Source organism: Mizuhopecten yessoensis, unplaced genomic scaffold (assembly GCF_002113885.1).
Source record: "Mizuhopecten yessoensis strain PY_sf001 unplaced genomic scaffold, ASM211388v2 scaffold5229, whole genome shotgun sequence".
NCBI classification, from domain to species: Eukaryota; Metazoa; Mollusca; class Bivalvia; order Pectinida; family Pectinidae; genus Mizuhopecten; species Mizuhopecten yessoensis.
The window spans coordinates 225,304-244,452 of NW_018405944.1; the positions used below are offsets into that span (position 1 = coordinate 225,304).

General features: G+C 36.0%; 1 protein-coding gene and 1 pseudogene across 1 annotated transcript; both read left to right on the forward strand.

Annotated features, from left to right (window-relative positions):
• Nucleotides 1-3,164: 3,164 nt before the first annotated feature.
• LOC110450509 (acetylcholine receptor subunit alpha-1-B-like) lies at nt 3,165-4,660 on the forward strand. Its single transcript, XM_021498060.1, has one exon. The coding sequence runs from the start codon at nt 3,312-3,314 to the stop codon at nt 4,566-4,568; it is 1,257 nt and encodes a 418-aa protein (XP_021353735.1). The 5' UTR covers nt 3,165-3,311; the 3' UTR covers nt 4,569-4,660.
• A 5,536-nt stretch (nt 4,661-10,196) lies between these two features.
• On the forward strand, nt 10,197-15,502 carry LOC110450499 (annotated as a pseudogene).
• Nucleotides 15,503-19,149: the final 3,647 nt, after the last annotated feature.

Sequence of the window (19,149 nt, forward strand, 5' to 3'; positions counted from 1 at the left end):
TGGTTGGAGGGCCAGGGTACATCAATTGACTAGGTAGCTCATTTGTATAGTGGTTGGAGGGCCAGGGTACATCAATTGTCTAGGTAGCTCATTTGAATAATGGTTGGATGGCCAGGGTACAACCATCGACTAGGTAGCTCATTTGTATGATAGGTGGAGGGCCAGGGTATAACCATTGACTAAGTAGCTCATTTGTATAGTGGTTGGAGGGCCAGGGTACAACCCTTGACTAGGTAGCTCATTAGTATGATGGTTGGAGGGCCAGGGTACAACCCTTGACTAGGTAGCTCAGTTGTATAATGGTTGGCGGGCCAGGGTACATCTATTGACTAGGTAGCGCGTTTGTATAATGGTTGGTGGGCCAGGGTACAACCAGTGACTAGGTAGCTCAATTGTATAATAGGTGGAGGGCCAGGGTATAACCATTGACTAAGTAGCTCATTTGTATAATGGCTGGGGGCAGGGTACAACCATTTACAAGGTAGCTCATTTGTATAGTGGTTGGAGGGCCAGGGGACAACCATTGACAAGGTGGCTCATTTGTATAATAGGTGGAGGGCCAGGGGACATCCATGACAAGGCAGCTCATTTGTATAATAGTTTGAGGGCCAGGGTACAACCAGTGACTAGGTAGCTCAGTTGTATAATGGTTGGATGGTTAGGGTACATCCATTGTCTGGGGATTTCGTTTGTCTAATAGGTGGCGGGCCAGGGTACACCCATTGAGAAGGTAGCTCATTTGTATGATAGGTGGAGGGCCAGGGTATAACCATTGACTAAGTAGCTCATTTGTATGATAGGTGGAGGGCCAGGGGACATCCATGACAAGGCAGCTCATTTGTATAATGGCTGGGGGCAGGGTACAACCATTGACTAGGTAGCTCATTTGTATGATAGGTGGAGGGCCAGGGTATAACCATTGACTAAGTAGCTCATTTGTATAATAGTTGGAGGGCCAGGGAACATCCATTGTCTAGTTAGCTCATTTGTATAGTGGTTGGAGGGCCAGGGAACATCCATTGCCTTGGTAGCTCAGGTTGGAGGGATAGGGTACATCCATTGGCTAGGTAGCTCATTTGTATAATGGTTAGAGGGCCTGGGTACATCCATGACAAGGCAGCTCATTTGTATAATGGTTGGAGGGCCAGGGTACATCCATTGCCTTGGTAGCTCAGGTTGGAGGGTTAGGGTACATCCATTGACTAGGCAGATCTTTTGTGTAATGATTGGAGGGCCTGGGTTTGATTCATGGTCTAGTTTGTTGCCTTTTAAAACTTGGAGTACTTTTACTGCTTTTATTTATTTATCTATTTATTTACTTTTTTTAATTTTATCTTCATTTTTCGTAAAAGTCCCACAATGCATGTTTTTTTTCCGGATTATCTAGCACATCAATAGTCATGCCAGAAAAAAGATTTCAAAGTACAGTTATACATTTTGACAGCGGTATGGGGATCCTTGAGTGTTATATTCCAATACCCTGCAGATTTTATTTATACTACGTGCAACACTGCAAACTTTTGTGTCGGGCAAAGCTAAAGCACTTTACAGTTTTCTCCAATTTAAATATCAATTCCTTTGATGTAAAATGACCTATGTTGAACAAACAATGATGTCTTCCATTCCAATTCGTTTGTAATGTTATTTGTGAAAAGTGACTTGTTTGCTGTTAGTATTACTTGGGACCAATTTGATCAAACGAAATTCAAAAAAATAAATTGAGCAAGATACTTTACTCCGCTTGTTCCAGTCTACTCAGCTGTAAATGAGTATGTGGTTGGGCAGTGCTAGACTTTTTGAATGCTAGCTGTGAGTGCCGAAATGGCAGCACCGGCTGTTTGCTCCCCAGGGAGTTGAGTAAGGTATTGGCTGGTTGCAAAGGCCCTATAACCACGGATAATAATTTGTGAACCGCTTTGAGACGACCTACGAGCTAGGTTGTGATAAAGCGGTATATAAGAACCTCGAATGATTATTATCATTATAAGTGTCTATATGTGTGTCCTATTGGTGTATATTTGATTGTGAAGGATCTCAAACCTTAATTAACTCACACTGTGTCATCAGGTCGACAGCAAAACTCTTTCAGTTAAGCTGATAGTAGTAAGATTCATAATGTGTCTGAAGTAAAATAAAAGGTAAATTTTTGGACAATCTTGACATAGTCATGAGCCATATATATCCTATATCAGGTTTGTTTATGTGAAGTTATATATCATCAATGGCAATGAATATGATACCAGTGGTGCAATACAAGTGTGAATGTTGTTTAGACGGAAGGGTCTATGTATAACATTGTGATATGTAAATACGTATTGTTATTTATTAATATTAGTTATTTTATCTTGTACTTGAATAAAACTTATGATATTTTTTTGAGGCTTTTTGTCATTTTCTATGTGAAGACATTTTTCACAAAAAGTATGAGGGATTTGACCCTGTCTTATTATACCCAACACTTAGTAAAGGGCGGGGGGGNTAGTAATTGCTTTGTCAGTGCGTCCGTGTGTATCCTCATAGGCGTCTGTCCGTCCACAGTTAAAAGTTTTTAAGATATCTCAAAAATCTTCCACAGACTTGGTATATACTCATACCATAGTATTTTTATATCGATTTCTACACTTGCTTGAACAAAATGACACGACGATCAGTACAGTGATGATGAATGGGATATGTAGTAAAATATCTCGAAATATCTTTTTGATAGGTAAATAAATGTTGTTGCGAAAGATATATTATGAAAACTAAGGGAGAGTTTAGAATATAAACACTGGTCTTATAGCATCGCGTGTTACTTTTGTCCAAACACCATTGTGTGCTAAAAATAGTGACATTCTTCTTACTGACGCACGTTTCCAGATAAAAGACACGTTGAATACCAAACATCTCAGAAGGCTTTTATAGTTTTACAAATATTATCGTTCCCTATTTGATATCTCTAACTTATATGTACCTAACTTCTTTTCAAAGACAAACACTTTTCTATGGGACACTAAGACTACATTTATACAAGGCGAGTCTGTTAAAGTTGTAATGGGAATCTTAACCAACGACTGAACCATTCAACCATTTTATTTATGTAATGGATTTATATCCAGTATCATAACGTGATCATTGAGATGCATATAACCACATGCGTTGACTCATTGTCAAATTTTCAGACGATCGGCCGCGGTAGTAGTACACAGACAGCAAATGACAAATACGCCGTCCCATATAGTCAGTACTGTTAGAAGTACGGAGTGTTCCTCAGTTTGACGAAAACATTTCAATAACACTTACTTTCTCCGTCCGAGCTTCAGGAAAAAAACATGTCGCTGTCTACTTTGACATGTCTTCTGCTTGTTTTTGTGTTGACTGGAACGAATGCTGCTTCCCTTACGTACGCAAAGAACTTATCCATCGCCTTATCCACTGGATACAACAAAGAACTCCGACCAGTCGATGACCAGAATAGCAATGTGTCCATTACTATTGATATGTATCTCATCTCTATCAAGGACTTTGATGAGGTCTCAGGAACATTGAATGTCGTAGCCGTGTTAATCATAAATTGGTATGATGAGTCTTTGATTTGGGATCCAGCTGCCTACGATTGGATGCACAACATAAACATAGGACAAAATAATATATGGCTTCCTAAACTCTACAATCTCAAAGTCTCCAACTCATTTACTGCCGTCAGCGATTCTGACCTAAAGGTGAGGATTCATAACGATGGTTTGATTACATGGCAGCCAGGCGGCCTCATAGACGTCAAATGTAACCCGGATGTGTCGTACTTCCCATTTGATACTCAGACATGTTCCATACAGTTTGCAACATGGGGCTATTCGCAAAGCGAAGTTTGGCTTAAGCCATTTAAAAAAGAATTAACATTGGATTTCTATGAAACTAATGGCGAGTGGTCCTTAGATAAAACTTCAACAGGAACGTCTGAGCTCAGCGATATCAGTCTAGCTATTTTCAATATCACAATCTCACGACTTCCAGCTTTTCATATTGTCAACACCCTCATGCCAATCTTCCTGTTAATGTTCATCAATCCGCTGGTGTTCTTACTGCCATGCGATTCAGGAGAACGTGTTGGATTCAGTTTGACAGTGTTCCTCACCTTCACAGTATTCATCACCATCATCAACAGTGTCCTTCCCGCCAACTCTGAAAGCATGTCCAGAATATCCTACTTTATTTTTGTTGTCCTCGTCGCCAGTGGCGTCATCGCGTCCATCAACATATTCCAACTGCGAATGTACCACAGGGAAGAAAGCTTGGAAGTACCTCGATGGTTGGTTAGATTCGTGCGTATTCTCAACTGCCAATTTAAATCTGGTAAAAACAACGTCAACTCTTTTTGTCCAGAAGATGCAAACTCGAATTCAGTTACAGATCACGAAAGAATTGGACAGTCTGTTACAAAAGAACACCCACCAGTAGACAATATTCAAGAAATGACGTGGAAGGATGTCGTGCGTATTACGGATAATTTTTACATGTTGGTTTTCTATGTAACTATATCTGTGTCCAGCATTGCTATTCTGGTCAGTATGTCCCAGGGTAACAAGTGACCCCAACTTGTAAAGCACGCCCTGTGTTATATATCTGTTTGTGGTATTAACTATATGTTAGCCAGTAAAAGTAACGATTATGCCACAATTTTTAAGCATTGAACTGCTTTCAGTTGGAATTCAAATTGCCTATGAATGCCAACTGAAAGCAGTTCAATACATTTATTTACCATTTTGGAATCTGGAAATCTCATAAAAAATAATTGCACTTAACATTATTCAGCATTTAGTTCAAATAATGTATGTATCGTATATGCTTGTTCAATGATTGAACAGCCATCGCTCGGGGAAGTGAAATCAAGTGTAACAATTATGACGTCAACAATCGGTCCATGGCATTCATAGCCTATATGAATGGCAACTGAATTTGGTAGGGTTATATAGTAGCTATCCTATATGATGGTAAATATATGTAACGTAAATGACTTGTCTTTGTCAGCTAACCAGGCTAAGTAATGATTTTGACTTTTGAGACGTACCATGTTTGGTTTCTATCTGCATACTACTGGAGTATTATATAAATATTCATGCTTTATTTCAATTTGTTTTTGAGTGTCCTCGTTTTTTTAATCTTCTATTTTTGTCATTGTTCGTTAACACTATGGTATTACCAGGTAATTTAAATGAGATTTATAATGCATGGAATAAAGTCCAAATACCCTATGATATGTTTACAGATAAGTACACTGTTTTGTTTTGTGATCAATGTTGCATTTTAAAGTGAAAGAAGAAAATATTTTTGATCAAAGTGTTCAAGAACAAGTTTTACTGAAAAGTATTTTGCAAAGTTAAGCAATGTTCATATCTGTTGGTATTTGCTTCAAAGGAAGTATGTCTGTCCAGCTGCGCTAACTACAGTGTTTACTTCATAGCAAACAACTAAGATTTAGATCTTTCGAAATTGAAACTGAATAAAGGTCAAGTTGGTTTAAGCGATTAGACAATATAAAAGGAAGGGATAAGTATTAGAGAACAGCACTACGGTATACTATTTAGTTTCCTGTATATGATTCTAATCAAATAAGCCAATATTGTTATAAAAAATGACGTATTTGAATGATTACATATCAGGTATTGGTTTTACTTATTCATTGCTTAGATCATTTCATTTATTGACCGAGCTAAACATGTATATCCATGTACTCTGGGTTGTCCGTGTTTAAGAAGATAAGACAACATTTGTCCCGGTCTTGTGGTAGTCTTTTGAAGTATTTTTTTTTTTTAAAGAACTCTATAAGAACGCACTATTGACCTTTATAGATAGGGGTTTAGCATTATTTGTTGGTGACTTCCATTATGGTGATTAAATAGTACACAACTATCGGTCAACTGATAATATATTATAGTGTCAGTATTCGGTAGTAAACTCTTTCTATTGCTACATGTATATAGAAGATAGTTGATAGATTCCCTATGGATACCAAATATATTTCATGGCAAACTATCGATATTTTCCAAGTGTTTGACACCCTATTCTTAACGTTCACCTCGTCCAAAAGATCTATGAGAGCTATTTCTGTACCGCGACATCCGTCCGTCCGTTGTCTGTCTGTTAACAATATCTTAAAACGACCTAACTCCTGATTTTAAAATTAACAAATTTGACACGAGGTGTCCCTAGGTGGGGACATCTAAATTGCCTTGCAGTTCATTAAATTTGTTTCAAGACCAACTCAATTCATTACCCCATGAAATCGACCAAAGCAAGAGTCAATCTTTTAATACAATAATGCAACACAATCAATTCATGTTGTTAAATTTGTACATACAGACATGGCAGTTTGTTTAGATATATTTTAAAATATGCATGGTAGATAAGAAGGGTTTACATTTTTGAAAGTTTAGACGATTTATGAACATTTAATTATTTAATATTTGTTAATGGACAAACATCAATTAACGAAGGAGCTATGCATCCAAGAGTTTTTAAAGGGAAGTCACAAACTGGTTAATTATGAGACTGTAAAATGATTGACTTTATTGAAAATACAAAAGATGTTATAAAAGTTGCGTTTTAAATTAAAAACCCCAGTGAACTGTATGATTTACTCGTTTGTGAGGCGTTTTGAATATTCTAATGAGTAAGTGACTGGATGTTTCATTAGATACTTTGTGTTTATTTTGATATATATCCGTGAATATGTAATGTCCAACATACTAGAGTAATTACGAAGACACCAACAAACAAAGATTTGTTTGATTTCTGCATCGATTATCTTTTATTAAAATTGAACCGTTTGCATTTGAGTGTTGTTTAATTTTATCGTCATATATACTTTGATACTTCTGTCCTGTTTGAGGGTGCTTTTTAAAAACACCTCCTTCTCCTGTTTGTGTGGTTTTTACTTAGATTTATTAAACTTTAATTTGCTATCAGTTTTTTAATGTTCAGAAAGTTTATTTCTCTCTGTTCATTGATTCATTGATCCGTTCGGGCTAAAAGTCATTTTTAAGACGTAAGATTAAGAATGCGATCTAATGTGTGATGTTGGTTGAAATCCCCCTCTCACACGTAGTCGCATTTGATTAAAACTACATTGTACAGCTTTTGTGAGTTTCATGTGTTTAAGATGACACTATATCGTTACTTCAAAATGACTTATTGTACCTCACCTTAAGTAAAAAGCTTAAAAACAATCCAAAAACAGAAGCGATACATATTTCAAATCAGCTTACAGTATTTCTGTTAGTTTATTCTTTTAAGCTCAGAAATCTTGTGTATTGATCGAACAAAGTTTGGTATCAAAATGTAACGTATCTATTGCTAATATCCACGGTTTATATAATGTAAACTCAGCAAAAAAGAAGATAAACGCCACTGAATTATAGCGGTCGTTACGGTGACATCGTGTTAAAATTGGCCCTGTATAAGGGCGCCGTGCTATCAATCGAGCTACTTTCATATGGTTTGCTGATAGTTTGGATGGATACACGACGACCAAGAAATGTACTCGCGGCCTCGCCCCCTTCGGGAACAATGCACTTACTCAGATGCAACAGCTGTATCCGACGATTCAACAAAATATTTATTATCTATCACTGCCACCAAATTGCATTGAAATTTCGATAAAGCAAACAAAGTTATTTTGAAGTGAGCGTTTTAACAATGAAGTCAATTTTATGTACTTTGATACCTTGTTTAGCAGAAGAAACAAAAAGAAGATTAAGAAATATGGAGAGGCAAGAAAGAAGTAGGAAGGAAGGGAAAGGTGTCTTTATCCTATTAGTTCAGGTGAATTTACAATTATTACAATATACTATTTTATGTAATGAACAATATGTTTGCTATGTGGAATGCAATGATCTATCCTGTTTTCCCCCGTTCATTATTAAAATGATTCGGATAAGTAACACTTTTACCTGTAGCAATAGATTTTTGAGTATTATATATTTCTTCAATTATTTTTTAAGAGCTGGAATTGATATGTGATTCTGCATACATTTAGCCTTATTTATATAAATATAAAGAATATATATATGTGGCTTTAACATTAAAATTACTAGGTTATCTACATTGTTTTTGTCCATTAAGGAAACCAAAGATAAAAGATTCTTTATTAAAATCAATCGGGGTAAATAGCTAATCTAAGAGAAATTCGAAATCGGCATTCCTAAAATACATGAACTATTTCTTCATTTTCAGTTTTACAATGAAAATAGTAAGGGTAATCAACAAGGCCTTTTTTTAACAGATATGAATAAGTAGTTAAGTTATGCTTATTTATTCTTTACTAAATCATTGCAAATTTTGTATTTTGAGTAACTATGAATGAAAATGGTATAGATTTGTCTCTCTTCATCAAAATTAAAAAAAAACATCATCCCATTTCTTTCTTCCAATGGGGATTAAATAAGTTATGCATATAATACTTTATAAAAATATGTTATTCCCTTTTTACAATAAATCTTTTTTACCCCCAAAAAATTCATACAAAATAGTTAATATAAGAATTTCATTCACACGTTTTGATAGTACAGTGTATGTGTCATTTTCATTTAAGTCTTAAAATGTTTGTTAGGTGTATTAATATCATGAACTGTGTAGTGTTTCATTCATATATATTGTATTTTGATAATATGCTGTTGATTTCTTTGATAAATGTATTAACAATGGAATTTTGAGGACCACTGTCAGGGACATATCTTCTATACTATTTCACTTGGAGTAACCAGATTTGGTGTACAAGAACATCTTGGGATGGTGGAGTACAGATTGCAAGCAAGAATTATGTCACTAAGGCCTCACTGTGACCTACCTATGCTTTGACCATTGTCCTTAACTTTTGAAAGAGTTGTCCGGGGCATATTTTCTATACTATTTCACCCGGAGGAACTAGTTTTTGTGTGCAATGACATCTAATGATGTCGGAGTGCAGAGTGCAAGAATAAGGTCACTGTGACCTATGACTTAACCTTTGACCCTTACTTGTGAAAATATTTTTTCTGGGGCATATCGTCTGTTCTATTTCACCTGGCATAACCAGATTTGGTGGTATATCCTGACATAAGTGTACTGTTTCTTTAATATAGAAATCATTACCGGTGGGGAACAACGGACTGTCCGGAATTACTTTGCCTTGTTATTTTTGCTGAATAAATTCTCTCTTCATATAAATTTATTATTAGTTTAAGTCGACGTAACTACAGCATATCCGGTTTGTTCGCGGCAGTGCTATTTTCCTGAATTTCGCGAAAGGATTTATTCGCAATTCAACATTACAATAGCAACGAAAATGTCCATCTCCAGATATTATTGTGAGATCTAAAACAGTCGTAGGGTATCAATCGGGATACTTGTCAAAATACAATTTTACAGAAAGTCGGGTAACAATAATAGCAATTTTAGGGAACATTATTATCACGTATTATCACTCGTCAGACATTATTTTATTCTGATGACCCGTTCAAACAGCTGATAGTGTAGATAGTAGATAGTCATGTCGCGAAATATTCACATGATGTGTATCGCAAATGTTATATGTCGCAGCAATAATAAGATAAAACAATACCTGTTTAAGTTGGAATGTTGTTTATAATGGATGACCGTTATCGATTTTAAGATAGTACAAATAGCATGAGTGAGCTGGATAACAGTATGATCTGACAGTTTTATATGATAACAGGTCATTATACGCATTCGGGGACACGACAAGAGGTAAAGCAACATAAATAAACCTGAATAACTGAATAATTAATCGTAGTATTCTACTACTCTTGATTACATACTCCATTAATTTAACGTTAAACAACTTAAAAATCATTTACATATTTATTCATTATTCACATAGAAGGACAAAATCTCAACTAAAAGTCGATACGATTTGAAATATGATTTCATATTTATGAAGTAGCCTACATTAGTGTACGTTCATCTTAGTGATGAAGACAATGGGTTATGTCCCTAGGCAGGGACGTACAAAACTCCTGCCCTGTGCATGATGGGGAAAGAATAGACGCTTGCACGACCCCTGGAGATTTGGGGATTTTCGTTTTTATCGTCTTTGCAGGGACCACTGAACAAGTCACAAGCGCATGTAACACGAGTTGTTCACGACGTCATTTTATATTTGATGATGTACATTTACAATTACATCTCATTTCTAAAGAAACAGAGAAGCACTGATCAAAATGGCCAGCAATATCGTTTCTACCAGCGACGATGACGAAGATGACGAAGATGAGCATTCCACCAACACGGAAAAAGTGTCGGATAAACGTGGTATCGACGATAACCCTATGTAAGTATAGGAACTTGTTTTTAGTATCGACGATAACTCTGTAAAAACTGTTTACCGGGAAGGTTTCGCCTGTTCAAACTTTCTGAGATGAAATCATAGACACAGTCAATTGAACCAGAAAAAAACCATTTAACATGTTTAGGATTTGTTTTGACATAATAGAATAGACAACTAATGCGTCATTTATCAATCACTTTATCAAACATTCTCTTCGGATGTAATCTAACACTATACACTCTAAAGGTTTTGTTTCATCGAATTTCACAATTCTGTAAAATGCATGGCAACATGATTTATATGGAATACTTTTGTTGAAAACTGAAACAAACATTCATAACAGCAACAATAATAATTTTCCTTAGGTAGAGAGTCCCGACGCTTAGTGTTGTATTTCCAACAAAAAATAAATATATGTTTTGGCATTTCAAAAGATAATAACTCCCTTATATTGTCCTGCAACCTATAACTGTGTTTTATGAATTAAGTAGATATAGGAAGATTCTATCACTGAAGAAAAGTTGCCGGGCTCTTGACACAATGTTGTAATAAGCAAAATCGTCACAAAGATGAGACTTTGTCTGGTAATTTTACGTGTATATTGTAATACAATATTGCATATTATCTGCCATATAGTTATGTATACATCTATTGAATGGAACATTTTAAGGTATATTGTGTCCTTCAGTATCGACACTGCGGTATATTTGTTTCCCTTGCATGTAGACGCTGTGGTATTTAAGGTATTTTTTGGTTTTGTTTTATCTTCTCCTGTGCACCGTTAGTTCACAACGTCCTGCAAAGTTGCTAGTTGCTGTAATTGATTTTGGAACCACGTTCTCAGGAGTTGCATACTCATTTGTTGGAGATTATGAACGAATACCTCTTCAGATTGACGCGAAAGTATGGCAGAGCACGAAGGGAGCAGGAGTGATGTCACACAAGACCCCGACATGTCTCCTCCTTAATTCAAATACAACATGTGTTGCTTTCGGCTATAAGGCAGAAGACCAGTACGCCGAACTGGCTGAGGAATACGCCCATCACGGCTATAGTTACATACAGATGACGTAAGAGATACAATAGAAACTGATTCATAATCATTCATGAATAATTTAAGTATGTTTTATCCAGGCTCACGTCCTTGTGCGGAACTGGTAATAGGTTCTTACTGTTTTTTTCTAAAATAAAAAGTATGATAGCAGTCTGGAAATCATGAATCCAGAATAACATAAACAATAACCATTTTTGAAACAATGAAAATATTGTTCTTTTATCCGATTTCATCACAGAATTTTTGTGCAAATTAACACATAATTGGAAATAACCATATACATGTAATCATTAGGTATCAATGTATTTACTGTCATCACGTTCTACGCTGTCGTGAACCCGGATGATATACCTTATGTTTCCTCTCCGCACTGGTTACGTTTGTGTGAAGAGTTGCATATCACATCTGATCCGCTACTTTAGAGCCTGATTTGTGAATCAGGATTTTCTGGATAATCGTGTACTAGCTATTGACCAATAAGCTTTTTAGCTAAAGATTTGTGAACACCTCAAACAGTGCAGAAGTTTTTTCCCTTCTAGGGCCTTGCTTTGTCTCATTGTGACGACTTCCATTTCCTGATTGTGAACTTTCCCTTTTCATGGTAGTGATATCCTTGATTCCCAAACTTACGGAGGTTGTATTCAAGAACTTGCCCCGAATACCATGACTTCCATGAAGTCCACTGCTGAGAGACAAAAGCACAACACTGGGTTTCAAAAGCTGCATTTTGATTAAGAATATAGAGAGTTTTATGGTCGCCATCATGCTCTGATTGGGAAATATGGTATATCTGTGTGCGATATGAAGGTCGTTCTTTTTTTATTTTGATCACTAACGTACCTTGCTATTTTATTGTCACTACCCAAGTTTTCATTATGAGGGCGTGCCATAACTTGTCGTTAAAAAGGAAAGACACTTATTCTTCCGGAATGCCAGGTTTTATTCACCTACTTAAGAGTTTCCATGTAAGCCGTTCCTTTTCGCATATTTTAAACTATTTTGGGTTCGTAATACAGGTTTGTTTACACACCGGTATTTATTCTCGTTTTTCTTAATAAATGAATGATGTTTTGTATTTCATTTTGGTGTCTGCTGTTGTTTTGTGTCTGCTTTCGTCTTTGCGTTTCCTTTTTGAATATGTCTCCTTATCTAATTTATGTGTAACCAATTGAGTCAGGAAGTGTATTATTGATTCCATTTATAAACAACTATATACAGGAGTTAACGAGAGAAACTGAAATCAAAGACGAGCAAGGCCATGCCGTCTCAGCCATGCTGGTGTTCACGGAATGCATCAAGTATCTCCGGGATGAAACGATGAAGACATTGAAAACCAAAGTGAATCTTGTACGAGAGAACGAGGTCAGATGGGTGATTACCATGCCTGCTATCTGGGGAGATTCAGCTAAACCATTTATGAGGGAGAGTGCTGAACAGGTAAGATATAAAACATTGAGTTGTTTCACTTTCGCGATTTTCTTTTTCGAACTTAGTTGAATTTGCGGTTTTAAGACTGTTATATTGTCGTGTTAACTGTTTTACTTTTTGGTTGAAGTAGAAAGGTGTATCTCCATACTATACCAGAGCTTTTTGTATTGTAGGCTGGTGTAGAAAGACGCCAGATAGTACTTGCTCTGGAACCGGAAGCTGCATCAATCTATACGAAGGAGAAACTGTCGCAACGGAAGACGGCTCTGCTTTCCTGGAACCTTATGATCCGGGAACTAAATGTATGGTTTTGCATCTAGGAGGTGTTGTATATTTCCTCACTTATTCTTAAATTTACAGAGTACATTATCTTTTAAATAAACTAATGTTAAACTGGTATTCGAAATGATATCTTCATTATGAATGTTGTTGCATTCAAGACAGTGACGAACATTGTGTGTACAGGTACACTATGGCTTTCCACCTCTACGACGAAACTATAACAACACACTGCCTGTTGTAAACATGAATTGTGTTTGTTTACTTCTGTTTTTCTTCACACAAACAATTTGGAATCCTCCATTGTGTATTGATTTGAGAATACTCTAACAGTATAACAAAGTGCTTGTGTCTTTGTCACCTATCGATCTATTTAATCTATTAAATCCAACACTATATATCTAATGCCAAAATCAAAATAATATTCCGATAATTCGATCCAACACTGGATTTACAGGCTTTCAAATACCCTTGTTATCACGACTGTGGCCCGTCACAAAGAATAGTTAATGAAACATGTGACTAGAGAAATAACACGGAAATAAAGCAATTAAAAGAAATATTCAACTTTCACCTACCCTGAGGCTTTATAGACGGAGGCTCATATTCCATTGTTATGTCTTTGTTCCTTTTCAAACAGCTACGAAAAAATATACGTCATGTAGGGCCCCAAATGGACGAAAGTAATATAGGGATGTAGTCTTGAGGCGATTTAGTGATTCGTAAATTTGTCTTCTTCTTCACTTGTGTTTCCATAATATTTATGCAATAAGTAAAAGCAATGTATACACAAGTATACACTAGCATATGTTGACCCGAAGGTTTAAGGTACTTCCTATCGTAATATTACTGTATCGAAACAACATTCATAATAATTTCCGTTATGACTTTGATGCAAAGAAATAATTAAGAAGATAGATTGGATACAAGCTTTCATCGTTTCTTAGGAAAACATCACTAGGCAATTCTGAAAATATCACATTTTTTCTTGTTCTGAAATTATCTGGATTTAGAGACCAGGGCCCGTATTCATGAAACCTTTCTCATGCTCAAGCATGGATTTTGTGCTCAAGTCTTATTTCTTGTTCCAGTTTTAAATTATTTAAAAAAAATATTTTTGTTAAAGTTTTGGACAAAAATTGAAGAAACTCTAAGCCGAATACTGTTTTCAATATTTAAATTTGACTTTTTGATCGTTGACATGATCTAGGTGGGTTACAAGAAAGCTGGCTTGAGCACAGAATCCATGTTTGAGCATGAGAACGGTTTCATGAATACGGGTGCAGTACTTGCAATATCACATTTCTTCCCAAGTCATTCTTAAATTAGATCATTTTACCCAGTTCATGCGTTAATTCATTCCCTGCTTCGTTTATTATAGGCGGTACTGTCGACATCACAATTAGACAAGTACTGGAGGACAGGACTCTGAGGGAGGTCCATCAGGCCACCGGTGGCGCCTGGGGAGGAATGAAGGTCAATGCCAATTTTCTCGAGTTCATCTCCGAACTTATTGGCATAAATGAATTGACGGAACTACGTTTGAACTATAAAGCTGATTACCTAGATCTAGAGAGATCCATCGAAATGAAGAAACGTCATTTGGAAGTAGTTATAAAAGGTAGGATATTGATTGCACTACCGCCATCCCTGAAGAAAGTGTATAAGAATTTGAACAAAGGCGCAAAGCTTACCAACAAATTAACTTTTGAGTCCAAATATGCAGGAAAAGTGAACATACAAAAAGGTCACTTACGCATGAAAAAAGAAATCGTCGCGGGATTTTTTAAACCAGTCGTCATAAAGATAGTTAAGCATCTAAAGGATCTCTTGTCATTGCCAAAGGCGTCTGGTTTGGAAGATATCATTTTAGTAGGAGAATTTGACGTCATAAAAAAAACATTAACTGAAATATTTTCCTCCAAGCGTGTTCTGGTTACAGAGGACGCTGGACTTTTCGTTCTCAAAGGCGCCGTGCTTTATGGCCATAACCCAAATGCATTTCTAATTTTACGTATGGTACTAGATCCTACAGGCACTTTGTGGACAATTTTGATTCTCCAGGAAAGCGATTCCTTATCGCAGGGCAGACATACTGTGGTGACTGCTTCGGTAAGATTGCCGAGATAGGAATGTACTACATCTTTGGGGAAGGTCAAGATATTGAGCTCAATCCTTTCTATGGAGACCTTACCAAAATGTCTGTAGATATCTACAAGTCGACGGGCAAAGACCATGTCTACGTCACGGATAAAGGATGTTCCTTTCTCGGACGAATTTTTGTGGACATGCCGAACACGTCCCTTGGCAAGAAGAGGAGGGCAAAGGTCAGGATTACATTTGGGAAGACGAAGATACTGGCAAGAGTAGCATGCAGGTGCTTGACACACTTAGCAACAGGACCTAAGTTGAAGCAGTGTCAACTATTATGTAAATAAAAAAACTTGAATTAAATAACCATCTATGTAATGTGAAGATATTTAAATTACCCATTATTGAATTTTATAAACAGTTTTCGTTTTCTTGTTTGAGATATTATATCTATAGCATAACAAACAACGTGTTTCCGATTTCGTTTGCTCTTATACGTGCAATATATACTACCTTTTTTCTTTATTGTAGTTCTGCATTATATTACAAACATATATTTTACTGTACATTACTTCATAGATTCCCTCACTTTTGGCCTTTATTTGAGCGTTCGTCCCTGTGAGGAAGGCTTTGGGTTCTGTTCCCTGGCTGAGACATACCAGGTCTGTAAAAATGGTAGTTTCAACTCCTACTTAACGCTCAACAATTTAGGAGTGGGACGACTTGTTCGCTCGTTATCAGTATAATGTGACCGGGTGGGGTGTCCTGTTGGGTGTCTTCGGCAGTATGTCTGAGTGAGGTAGCACTATTAAGTCATATCGCAGCCTCCCAAAACACACACGCATACACTACACGCATGCATCTTGCGCACAAGGGAGGCCGTCCTTAAATGACCATAGCTGTTGATAGGACGTTAAACAATACTAAACCAAACCAAACCAAATGATATTGTGGTATAAACAATGACGTCATATAATTGAAAATGAGGAATTTAAAAAAAAACTCAAAATAAAAAGGAGGTTTTGATATTGCAGTGCTCAACAATCTGATATCCTCGACATGATCATAGTGGCGAAACGTCTGTCGATAGTTTGGTTAGATAGTAATGTAGAGAATACTTGGATACGAACTGCTCAAATAGTTTGCATTAGAAATAGTTTAAGTACGACAGGTAGTTTAAATCCTAAATCATTTTCGTTATTAATAACATATAACTGCTCATATTGGCACAAAATTTCAATAAACTTCTCAAAATATACTTAAGTTAATTTTAGTTTTTGATCAAATTTATGGAATTCACCCATACATTTTAGCTTAGCTCGTTCAAGGTTTACTACAAATTATATGACACTCTTAACATATATACATATTACACGTAAAACCGGCATGTAGATGGTAGATAATGTGTCACATGTCTCGTGGAAGCACTTTTAGCGATTAATATTTAATCAAAGGTTGCATGAAATTTTCGCCCCCTCCCCCCCCCTATCCCGAATTATTATTGTGGACCATAAATAGAAATACATATGTGTTAAATACATTAACACCAGTGAAATATCAAGAATTATCCATTTAATAAAAACTTAAGATATACAAAATGTTTATATCTTCACATTTGAAAGTATCACATTTAATAATGTTCAATCGTAACGGTACTTTCTATTCACGCCGTAGATTTTCAGTTGGAAGTTAAGATGAAGTGACGACAGAAGAAGAGGTTGTTTCGGTTCACTTCGGCAGCACACAGTATAGTATTTACGTTAATACACCAATTTTATCATTTTTTGTTCGGAAATTTTACCAGTAATAGCAGCAAACGGCAGAATTGCGTTGTGTGAGCCGTCATTCATAATGGCGCTCTGCTTTGTTGTCAAGCGTGACGTCATTAGCGCTTGGCGTCAATATACCATCGTGATTGTGATACTAATACTCCCTTCTAGTATGCGTGAACTTTGTTGAGTGTAACTTTTCACTTGATAAACAAGCGGAATTGTCATCATATTGATAAATATGGCAATTCCGTCTTTGCGTATTGCAGAGTTATCTTCTCTTGTGAGCAGGTATTGATTGTTACGTCATTGGTTTTTGTGAGAAAATTACGTCGTTTTCTCAAAAATTAATGACGTTACTATCACAAACAAATGACGTAACAATCAATATCTACTCACAAGAGCAGATAACTCTGCAATACGCAAAGACGGAATATGTCAACTCAAAGGACTGTGCGGTCTTCAATCTGATATTAAAGCTTGTATACTACATGTATATGCGGTCTATAACCAATATATATATATATATATATTACCTACATTGTATATTGCAGACTAAATCTAATTAATACACTATTCTATGGGAGTTATCCCCCTTCCCCACCTACACCATATTTTATATAAAAACCTCTTAATTATGTAAATATCTAATTAGATTTACAAACGTTAATTTTTGACAGTAAGCAAAATCTTATTATTATAAAATCAATCCATTATGTCCATATACCTACCATCAATGGAGAGGACTTATATAGGCTATAAGCCTGTTGTCCAATCCTTTTGACAGTGTAACATTCTTCTATGTCAATAAAATATGTTGAAATCAAAAATATGTCAACTCACAACGAAACACAATTTTATAATTTAAAATTCTTGTTTTGTACATTACTTATAGAATTGTTTTTATTTGATTCGAAAAACGAAAAAACATATTTAAAATACATAAATTTTAAAAGTATGATGCTTTCAATTTATAATCAATTGAATTTTAAGTGCATACTTTTACAAAAATATAACATACTGCTATGTTACGAAATATTTAAAATTTATGCAACAGAAATAGACTTCTTTGTACATTTTGAGCCAAATGATTTTTGCATACAAATAGCGAGACAGATTGTTCTTGTATACATTCATTAAGAATACAAATATACATTTAATAATATGTGTTTGTTTGTTATGTGTATAGGGGCCGCGGTGGCCAAGTGGTTAAGGCGTCAAACAATCTGCTACCACTAGCAGATTACCATTCAGATCTATCGACGCTTGATACGACTTTTGTTATGGTGCTTGCCGATATAGCCTTGTCTTAGTTCATAAACCGCACGTATATTCAAATAAATTTTAACACAGATTGCACGACAACAATTGCGATATAGTCTACGAACGTTTGTGGTATATGTTTATAGACTATATAATGACTTAATATTGCGGAATGAAGAAAATCCTGAACCCTCGTATATATAAACTTATGATCAAATTGATTAGGATTATGTTTAATTTAGTAACCGGTAGATTGTCAAGAACGGGTTTAGCTCCAAGGTAACAGAACAGGTAAATAACATTTTGATGTTGATCGGAGTTTTATCTGGCCTGTGCCTGACAAAGAGAGCTGATATGTGATACCGTATGACCGTTATGAAAACACAACTGGACGTTAAGTATTTTTTTTATTTGCAAGTTTGGTCTATAGCTCCCCTTCACCTGAATTTTCTCACCTGAGAGAGTTACGTAAGTGACCCGTACAGGGAAAACTACGGTCCAGGTACAGGTACAAAGTGGCCATGTTTACCTGGATAGGTGACCGTGTCACTATGTTTTAATTTACATGTGTTGATTTGAGTCGTTTAAAAAACAACAAAAACGCCATTTTTAAACTTAAGAAAATAGAGATAGAAAGATCAGCTCATGTATGTCGCTAGACTATAGAAATATCCTAAGAATCCAAGTCTAATTTACAACAACCACAATTGCCATCGCACAACGTTCGTCCATACTCCGCACAAATGTGCGCAAGCAATAATCATCCTAATTTTAATCGTTCGCACATCGCGCGCGCATTGCACATCGTGTAACGTTGTGCGATCCCACAACTGTACCGTAGCTGCCAAATACTTTTAAAGAGTTAAGGAGATATGCTATCTTACTCATCAAATGTCGGGGTTAATGTTTATCACTTGTACTTTGAACGTTATATCTGGGAATTTTGTTAGACTTTAGAATGT